This window comes from Lottia gigantea (genome assembly GCF_000327385.1).
Source record: "Lottia gigantea unplaced genomic scaffold LOTGIsca_62, whole genome shotgun sequence".
In the NCBI taxonomy this organism is placed as follows: Eukaryota; Metazoa; Mollusca; class Gastropoda; family Lottiidae; genus Lottia; species Lottia gigantea.
Window position 1 is genome coordinate 1,794,456 of NW_008710115.1, and position 11,141 is coordinate 1,805,596.

Genomic DNA, 11,141 nt, shown 5'->3' on the forward strand with positions numbered 1-11,141 from the left:
ATAGAAAAGAGGTAAAGATATGGATGCCTGGACCTGGAGCTTTAAGCTAATTCCATATTATGTTAGAGAAAACGCACCTGACTCTACTCCAGCTGACAACACTGATAAATATCCATCAGAGGCTGGAATAGAGGCAGATGTTTCGGACTAGATAATCATATGCCCAAACGAACGCTGGTAAGCGCCGACTGCGAGCGTATCCTATAATATATGCACTAGGTTCTGGTTCCGGTTCTGATTTACATGGTTTACATATCTGGATCAACTGGATGATTTGGCACTGTTGGTCTTGTAGCTATGAGACAGATGTTACTTTCACAATATTGACAGGTAACTCGATCGATCAGCTTATCAAGGGTTTTGACTGGTGGTTTACTTTTAATTTCCTTCTTACCAACCTGAAATATGACCGAATTTGACAAAGCTTTTTAAACTGAGAATCACAATAGTCCATTTAACAAAATGACCCTGTTTCCAAACAAGATAATGTAATCAACTTTTTTTATTTTGTCGTCCTCTATCAATTATTCATTGCACCTGCCTTTGACACATTAAATAATACGACATCATCCTTCTTGAATAATTAAGTTTTTCCTGTTGTTAATGAAGAAATAACATTCTAATTTGATTCATACGCGGATATTAAGCCCCCATTGCTAGTTGCATCGCCTACATGTTTTCACGTTCCTTTAGCAACGGTGCAATAAGACGTTTATCACATCTAACCATCGTACACAGTTGCTAAAGGAACATGTCCTGTTTTGTGCATTTTAATCCGATGCTCCTCCAGTAATCAATAAACTATTTAATTGTGTAACTGTTCGACCTCTATCATTTTATCAAGCTTATTTTTTAACAATTCAACAACTGATTGAGCTGAAGTTAGAAATATCATTTAGTGTAACACGAAAAATGTAAGCTGGAACTATAAGCATCCAAAATACACCACATTATATATAAGGCATCTTAACGATGTCAAGCTACTACGAACGTCGTATTATACCTTGACTATAATTCTTGTATTTCGGAAGAATGTAGCAATTTGATTGGATTATATGCTAGAAAATACAGTCAAGACATACAGAAAAGACAAAAAGAATATCTGAAGGAATTATACGATTTTCGTACATTTCTTGTACTATTTACATATATTCATGACCCAAATCAAATCCCGACAATGGCGAATGAGTCCCTTTAATGGTCAAATTGCAACACACCTGTTATAATTTCGCTTAAAAAACGTTTTGTGTTCGTAATAAACCGCGTGTTCTTCCTTTGAAAACCATAATTACATAATATATAATTAATTAGACCCATATAATAACAAGAAAAGGAAACTCAGATACAGCTCTCAATGATCATACACAATATACTTAATTAGATGACAATCTACTGTTAGGAAAATTGAATTTTTAATAAAGAAGTAGAACCGGTTTGTCAGTCATTCCATGTGTCTCGTTATGTTCTATATCTCTCATGATTTATCAATTAGCTACTAACAGACATAAAGTGCCGCCGAGTTGTTGTCTTTCAGACTTTGACTATACTTCAAATTAATGGCATGCTAGAATATTTACTGTATAGAACTACTCTCAATTGGTTCAGTATCAACTTACATGATGTCTGTCATTGATTTTAATATGGATTTAACGTGACTTAATATCATTTAATGTGTGATTCTTTGTATTCTGTAAATATGGGAATGTACATTATTTTGTAGTTAAAATTCAGAGACCATCACTATCAGGATAAAATGGACGCTATTAATAAATTGGGAGATAGAAAGATAACAATTAATATTGGTGGTGTAAGGTTCGAAACATTCAAAAGCACGTTGGAACTACGGCCTGGAACAAGACTTGCGGTGTTGGCGAACCTACTAGAATCAGACGAAACATGGGACCCCGATACGAATGAGTTTTTTTTTGATAGACATCCTGGTGCGTTTCCAGCAATTCTACATTATTACCGAAGTGATGAACTACACACAGATCATAATATATGTGGTAATATTATAAAAGGGGTAAGTTCTTGCGATGAAATAATGACAACGTAGGTTTAATATCTCGATCTTTGTACAAACAATCGCACAAAAACCACGTGTCGATGTGATTCGATGGCGACAATCACAGGTTATTGTCATAAAGTAAAGAGAAAACGGGTTCAATTCGACATCAGATCAAACTTTGTTTCAAATAAATCAATTATGTACTGTATTTTATTCAGCTATTTGCTATTATCCACGTTATGGTTGTGCTCAGAATAAACTCATTTTTCATTAAATTTTCAATATACATGTTTGCAAAGGATTTCTAAGGTAGCCTACCAAGGATTGCGCAGGCCTATACTCCTCCGGGCAGTGGGCGTCTCATGTTGAATTATCTGAAGATTACCGAATTGCCGACAATGATACCAATCGCATAAAAATTCTGCATCTAAAACGTTGAGTATTGATGTGCATTTAATTCTCGAAAATAACTTGATTAATATGACGTGAATATCGTAAATACCACCCAGGAAAACCATTTCTGAACTATTTAAAGCTATTTTTATAATGATGATTAATTATTTAATTAATAAAATAATAACTTATTGAATACTAAAACAAATGTCTGCTTTAATTTGCCGTAATTAAGATAACAAATTTTAACAATTAAACAAAAATACTTCTATATTGGTTATTGTTATCTGTATCAATAAAACTCAAATTAAAACAAGTCTTCAATTTAAGTCTTTTGTAATTATTTTATTGGTATCCGATGGCAACCGAATAATTTTTTTGATTGAAAGTAGCTATTCTATTATATCAAGTTATATATATGCATCTTGCTTAACGATCACTCAAGTCTATTAGATGTAGGCTGAATCCACATAAATGGCTCTTGTCCATTGTTGAGTTTAAATTCTCAATATACATGTATGTTGAAAATACATCTCGAAGAGGTTTGGAAATAATAATTTTGATTTTTTCTTCACATAAAATAATAAGGCGTTGAATTAATAATATTAGGTGTCAAAATGTCAAAAAAGTTCAATGTGATGAAATAATTAAGCAATAATCCCATTACTATCTTACGGTTATCATTCAGCTAGAAGAATAGAATTATTTTAAACCTTAGATTTAGTTAAATGTATTTAAAGATTATTCTATTTTTTGTATGCACCAACTAACAATTAACTAAATATATTGATCTGTACTGTAATTGAAATTATATTTTCCATTCGAACCACACACTATACACAATCTATATATCAAAATAGTCTAAAGAATGGTCACTAAGACATATTTCTTATTTAACATTTTAATCACTGCTGTATATGTAGTGTGTATGTCTTGTAGTCCGAAACTCTATAGACTCTCATCTGGTGTCTTACAGCTTATATGACAATTATCAACAAGAGTAAGATCAAACGATATCTTTAATTCATTCTATTCTTCGAAGGAGCAAATGAACGTCATAATAAATTTGATATGGAATCCATTAGTGATATTATTAGTGATAGTCAACACCGATTGCTTATTCAATCTAAACCTTGCTTTAAATTCCTCCTCCGAAAACCATGTGAAGGGGTCCAGGCGATGCGATTGATGGGAATAACACGGTTGATTTCACCAAGTTCATCTAAATCGTCGAAATAATCGTCCATTTTGAAACATCGGAGAGCGACAAAAGGAATTTCTACTGATTTACGAATAGAATTAAAAGTTAAAACTGGTCTCGACCAACTTGAAGTTTAGCATTAAATTAGCCCATTTGTAAATATATGTAAGGTAATTCTATGGGGTGCATACACAATATAGAATTGAATTAAAAGTTAATGTTATTCGGGCAGAATAGAATTAAAATAGCTATATTAGGTTCTGGTTCTAGGTCCGTATGCACATCCAGCAATTCGAAATTCTTGGAGGTGAAAATTGAAATGGGGTATTGGAGGTGAATTATAATCAAAGGGGGGAATTTGGCGATGACATGGCGATCTATGACTGAAATCAACCACGTTAGTTCCAGATGTTAAGACACAAGGTTCTCATTGAAGTAGGTTTTTTTCTTTAAATTTTAATATAAGTTAGAAACAGTACCTATGTAGCTTGTTTCATTTTGTTTATAGTTATTTGGTGTTGCAGTTCTAGAGGTGAAGCCTTTTTTGCCTATTGCATTGACCACTTGACCACTGATCAATCAGCGTATAGGCTTACGAATGTGCCGTGTAGTATCGATGATTCTGAATAAGCACTATTTTAAGCCAGTTGTTTTGAGTCTGTAAAAGAGAATGTTGCAAAGTATAATTATATTCAATCTAAGCAAGTAGTATATATAAATTAGTGAAATAGTATGAATTGCAGATTGAAAGTCTTTAAATCTTCCATCAACACTAACAGACATTAAATTGGCTTTCAGAGGAGTCCCAGAGTGCAGGAGGTCAAAATGTTTTAATATATTAAAAACTTTCCGGGGAGGGCCCCAACCCACTTAAGTCCACCGGCCCCCACTCCTCAAGTTGAACCACTGTCTATTACACCCGACCCATGTTCTCTCTCCGGATATAGAACTTGTTTTATATTAACCATTGGTTGGTATTGGAAGTGGAAGCGAAGGTTTTCTTCCTCGTCTTTCTGATATTGGTGGTAAACTTTTAATGTATCGACATTCAATATTCTGAACACACCCAAGTCAGTCTGGACAGTAGCTCATGCATGATCATGTACTAAATTAATGAATAGTGAGTGTTATCCTTTGCTTTTGGGAGGTACATTGTAGCCTATTTGGTAGGCCTTGGCATTGCAATAATTTATAATTGTTTGTCGAAATTAGCTTTTGAGCACTGTTGAAGCTACATTTTGGTTCTGATCTGAAACGATTACATTTTCGTATGATAAAATACGATATTGTTTGAACGCCATGCAGTAGGGTCTTTGAAATTATCTTACAGTAGGCCTATATATGATTATATTCCCTTTAAGAAATATTATTGAGTGTTGGATAATGAGCCGTATAGTTGTATAAATGTTACTGATACAATCAGAAATCGATTATTAAGAGACAGGCAGTCAACTTCTGACATTTCTATAACAATTAGCTTTCAACTCACGTTTCTTATGCCCTAGTCTTAATTATTACCAATAATTCAACACATTTCTATTACCTCTTTCATTTCAAAAAGAAGAAAAACAAGTTCATTATTTCTCAAAGCTGGCTGTCTAAAATTTATTTTGACACAAAGGGTTTTTTCGAAAAACATTGACCCAGACGTTCATGGTTATATTCTGAATTTGATGATCTTGATCACCTTCTAACAACCTTGAATATAAATACAACATTTCGTCGAAAGTGATTGTATCCCGAGGCAGAATACAAGTGATCTTCTCTTCAACGCGTCTGAAACTATTCATATGTAAACCGCGATTCCTTTTAACAGATAAACCTCGTAATACCAGGGACCAAGAAATAGTGTACATGTAGTGTTAAAACCGTCCAATCAAAACTTCTGCATAGAGATTTTTACGGTTTGTTTTGAAAATTTGGATGGCGTTACATGTAAATATTCAGATTGGATGGAACAAGTCATTTACAGGCTTACTGACTACCTCAAGGAACCGTTGTTTGCCCGGTTACCCTTGTCAATGTTGCAGGTCGATGAAGCTTACATTGATAAAAGCAAAGCGTTCAGTTAATCGGACAGGACAAAAGATAAGGTCCCATCCTTTAGACCCAAAAAGCCGTTCTTCAATGTGCATTTCATGACGATGCTCGTCGATACAACTCCATTTCAGTTAGTAACTTTCTGTTGTATTCGAATATTTAGATTTCATGAGACAAGTTTCTAAAATTAAGAGTACTAATAATAATGGCTATTTAACTGGTAATAGTATAATAATATATTCTTTCTAACGTGCTAATGAGATTGTACTAGACACAGTTTGAATAGAACTGGATAATACACTATAATTAATGTCCATTTAAATTACCAAGGTTAACTGGTTCTTTCCATAGCCTGTGATAGATATAGATCGAACCTATTGATTCCTTTTACTTATTATACATGTCTGTTTAGATTTATTGTCATGATTATCATAATTATATACCAACACATGAAAATAGGAACCTTTGTGTCTCACAGAAAGTCAAATTTTGTTGAAATCTGATTCGATCTGTTTTCACGAAGCTCATTTATAATTAAAAAGAATCCATGACCCATTCTTCAGGGAAATATGCCAGAAAATCTATTTCTTTCGAAGCAGTATTTACATAAATGTGTTAAGCTTTGTTCAGGTTTCTTATTTTGTAACGTTTGTGCTCTGATCAGTAAAGAAGATAATCTCAGTCAATTCTATTGCAGCTATCTTATTTTTTCTAATCTGAAAATAATTTATTATTATTCCAAGTATTAATGTACCGCTTGATAGCAGACACTGCCACGAGACACATATTACTGCATGTACTAGTTTTCGTAACTAAGAAATCGTATTCGTACAATTTTCGGGTATCCAACATGCTATACAGCTATTTGAAGCAGTTTCCAGATGCTTAATTTAATCGTAATGTTTTCGGACTTAATTATAATGAAAAATTGTGTAGATATAATTATATTGATTATTATAGATTATTATAGATTTTTCACAATAAGTCTTCAATTAGGATTGGGGTTTCATTGTGAAACTGAAAAAAAGAAGTTAAAACTAATCTGAAACGTGTTGAAAAATAATGAGTATAAAGCAGCGTTTTTATTCTAATCTCGAGTAAGATAGAATTGATTATTGACCAATCTCAAATCAAATTATATTCTAATATTTACTGTATCAAAAGGTGTAATTGAAATTTCTTGTTACTTTATATCATAGAAAAGAAACTTTAGTGATTCTTGTTGTTGATGTCTTCAACAAATCGATGTCATATTCTGTTATTAAAATAACAAAATTATATATATTATTATAGAAAGAAAATTACAAAAGAGTTTAGAAACAGCCTTTGAGTTTATTGGTTTTGCTCTTGATTGAACTTGATATGTTATTAATTGTTTGCATAGTTCGAATTTTCAAATATAATTCACGTTTGCAGCATGTGTGAAAGATTTTCCATGTAATTTTTCACGCTGATGTATTTTTCATAACAAGATCTAATGTATTGATTGAGAGTAGAATTTGTTGTCAGTTGTTAAACGACAACAGCAATCTCCGTTCCTAACAATTTAACAAAAACAAGAATTAAAAAAATGTTTTGTTGTTTTTTTCAATGATTGCTACATAACGGATGTTCAATATTCTGTATTTATTTTAGAATTTAAAAAACGTTTTAACTGCTAGAAATTCAAATAAGATTAAGTTTATATTTTCAGGATCTACAGGATGTGACAATTGTTAACTACAATAACTATAAGTACCAAAACTCGTTGTAGCGGAACAAATAGATACATAAGTATTTAAGACAAATAGATACATAAGTATTTATGACATGTAAGATAATGATATTATAGAATCATAAGTATGCAATGAAACAATGCTATTGTGAAATTTATTGTTAACTATATAAGTATTTAAGTATGAAATTGATTACATCATAAATATCTTTTTATTGACATTCTATCAAGTTCTCTTGGCTATACAAGTTTTGTTCTCAAAAGATGCATAACTGATGTTTTAATCACCAGGGACTAAAAATAAAAATGAACAATGACGTTTCATATGAACAATATTGTATTTAAATCACTATTAAATATTTCTCATGGGTATTGAGATATGCAATCTAATTTTCGCTTGACAAAATATATTGTAGGCTTTTATTGACTATTATCATCTTTTTATCATTCCCATATTTTTTCTTCCTTATATTTGGGTCTATTATTATAATTCTCACGTGAGATATGAGTTGAAAAGAAAACAACCTTAAAGTATCCAGGTAGATATGACTTGTATTATACAAGTATATGAAAAGAAAGTATGCTAATATTATTAATAATTCCTTTAATCACGATAAGGCCAGTGGATATTACCCAAGTAAATAATACAATAATTGTCATCAGACAATCTTTTTTTTGTGTTGGGTCATATCAATTCCACTTATGGATACTTTTAATTAATTTATAACTGTAATAACAGGAAATAAATAGACAATCAATATCTGGTGTGCATAGAAAGAAAAAAAACTGATATTTATTTATAGTCCTCTTCTGTTTATTATATTATGAAAATGGAAGCTATCCATTAATTTTTGTCTTTTATCTCCGTGTTGGTAGATTGCTCCTTAAATTATCTATGATTCCTGATAGCGATCCAGGCTTATCCTATATCTATCTTTGGTAGTTATACCTAATATATTGGTCTAATGGAATTTGTCTTTTGTCACCCTTGATATAGAATTTTTCTCTCATTTTATTATTTTCTCATACGGGTCAATTAAATATAAGATTTGAACGACATATAGAAGCGAGGGTCAATTAAACTCGGTGATAAATCCCATTTAAATCGGAATAGAAAAGCAATAGGATTAAGACAAATAAGCCATAAACTTTCGGCATATGGGAATACATGAGGGATGCGGAAATTGTTAGCTTCTTCTATTCTCTATTATTGAGAATCCCGTGTCGTACGCCGTACAGGAAACACCCTGCCTCTCTATTTCAACCCACATGCATATTGCTTTAGATGTGATCAACGTATAGTATTACAAAAGAAATATATAAAAATTTTCACCGTATTTACCATGTTACCCTATTTCTGTGTCCAATGTTGCAAGTGACCAATTTACCTACTTTAGAAAATATTAGAAAAGATACATTCACTTCTTGTAAATATAGCCTACCAGTGTATTTATATATTTGAGACCTATATTTTACGTATTCTGATATGTAACAGTGTTAATATATACATTTTGTAAGAAAAAAACTCCATTTGTCTATACCGACTTTAAAGCGAGACGTAAAAATGCTAATTACGATATCGAAAATTATGCAGTGTCTCCCAAACCTGTATGTAGGTTATGTTATGCTCCATAATTACCCTTTTTTGTTTTAGGAGCTGAATTTCTGGGGTCTCGATGAGACGGAAATAGAACCATGTTGCTGGGGTAACTACAGTAGATTTCGAGACAATAAAGAAACATTGGCAGCTCTTGATGATAACTTTTCTGGTCAGATTGAAGACGAAGACGCATGGGGAGAGAAACCAACCAAGTTTACCAAATTCAAAAGAAAAATGTGGATATTTCTTGAAGATCCAACTTCTTCAAGAGGGGCAAAGGTATGCTGTTATGAATATTTTACTGATTCTATGACCTGCTATATAAAGGCTATACTTGTTCCACGAGGATGAGATATTAATTCTTTACATCGTAACATGTCAAAACCAAAAAGAAACTTTGAATTGAATTATTTGCAAACAACGCAGTTGGTGAATAGTTAGGCAATTGCAACAATTAAGTTACATTATGGAATATTAAGTAACCATTAGTTAAAGTTTTATGAAACGTTTCGAAGAAACACGTTGCATTAAATTTTAACCAATGATTGCTATTCCATAAAGCTGTGTCTATGTATGTCGTACTTACGATTGCTTAATATCATTAAAAGACTTTTTTAAAGTTATAATACCTTTTGTCAAAATGGAATTTCAGTTTTACAAGCAATAATTTGAGTTTCTGATAATAGTAATTTCCACCTGAAGGTTTCTATTTATTTTTTTTTTATATTTTTAGGCATACGCACTCCTTTCCATGTTTTTCGTTTTGATCTCTATTGGCGTTTTTGTTTTGGAAACTCACACCTTGTTTCGAGTTGCACTCCCTGGTGTAACAGTGCCAAACACTACTGAAGCCCCTTGTGCATATAAAGGAACCAACAATTTCTGTTGTAAATTGAATGTGCCTAATGAGATGTCTCTATCTGGAAGTGAACCGCATCCAGTCATGATCTATTTAGACTATTTGTGTGCAGGATTCTTTACACTTGAATATTTGACTCGAATTTTCTTTGCTCCCAAAAAATTGGTTTTTCTTCGGAAGCCATTAAATATTATTGATGTGTTATGTTTGCTCCCACATTTTGTGGCTATTTCGCTAAAATCCATTAATCCGGCCGATACAACTAGTAACATACTGAGGTCCGTCTTAGCCTTCAGAATCGTTCGAGTTTTAAGAATATTTAAACTGATGAAACATTACACAGCGTTTAAAATTTTGGTATATACGATTAAAGTCAGTACCAAAGAATTACTGTTGATGGTAATATTTCTCTTTAGTGGTGTTCTGATATTTGCCAGTGTGATATTTTACGTCGAAACGAATAACTTTAACAGTATACCGGCAGGGTTCTGGTGGGCACTTGTTACCATGACAACGGTAGGATATGGGGACAAAGTTCCTGAAAGTGAAGGAGGATATATAATTGGTTCTTTGTGTGTTATGTGTGGTGTCCTTACTGTTGCGTTTACGGTCCCGATTGTGGTCAATAATTTTACAATGTATTATGCTCATGCTCAATCTAGAACTAAACTACCATCTGACAAAAAAAGACACTTAAGTCTGAGAAATCAATCGAGAAATCAAAAACAATCTGACTTCATCAAGAAGGTGGCCGAGAATTTCAATCATCTGGGTGAGTTGAAGTCACCGAGGTTTCCAGAATCCCAAATGAAGTCGCCTGGAACTCCGACAAAAGAAAGTAATATTAATTACCAGCAGTCGTACAGAACGATCTTCCAACCGGATGATATGTCCAGTGTAACAACTTCTAGGATACAATCTATATCAGGAAATATAGAGAGCACTGAATTGCCTGGAACACCTATAAATCTTGATTTTGATGAAAAATCGGTAAGTATATTGTTAAATCGATTCTGTTTGTCGATACTCCTATCTTGTTTACGTTAGTTACCGTCTATACTAATTTAAAGGACGTCATATCCGGTTTATCTTATTTAGGAATGCAAAATTCCGTAACCAAAATCTGCCCACGAAAATTGATTGTATGGTTTGCTTTCCAAATAAGCGTGACATTCTTACACTATATATGCAATTGTTATTGTCAGTTATAGCCAAGGCCTAGATATAATTAGTGGCGTTGGTTTAAGATTTCGTAATAACATCAATTACCATTTATTCTAAGTATATAGAAATGATATTAAAGTTTGAATCAATAGGTAAATAGTT

At 32.4% G+C, this 11,141-nt stretch overlaps 1 protein-coding gene across 1 annotated transcript; it reads left to right on the top strand.

The window, feature by feature from the left end:
- Window positions 1-1,783: 1,783 nt before the first annotated feature.
- LOTGIDRAFT_71678 (hypothetical protein) lies at window positions 1,784-10,490 on the top strand (the record flags this gene model as incomplete). The annotated part of the gene is made up of 3 exons (XM_009064343.1): window positions 1,784-2,023; window positions 9,011-9,235; window positions 9,690-10,490. Coding segments are annotated over 3 exons (1,266 nt in total), but the record flags the coding sequence as incomplete, so codon positions are not given.
- Between the last annotated feature and the right edge of the window lie 651 nt (window positions 10,491-11,141).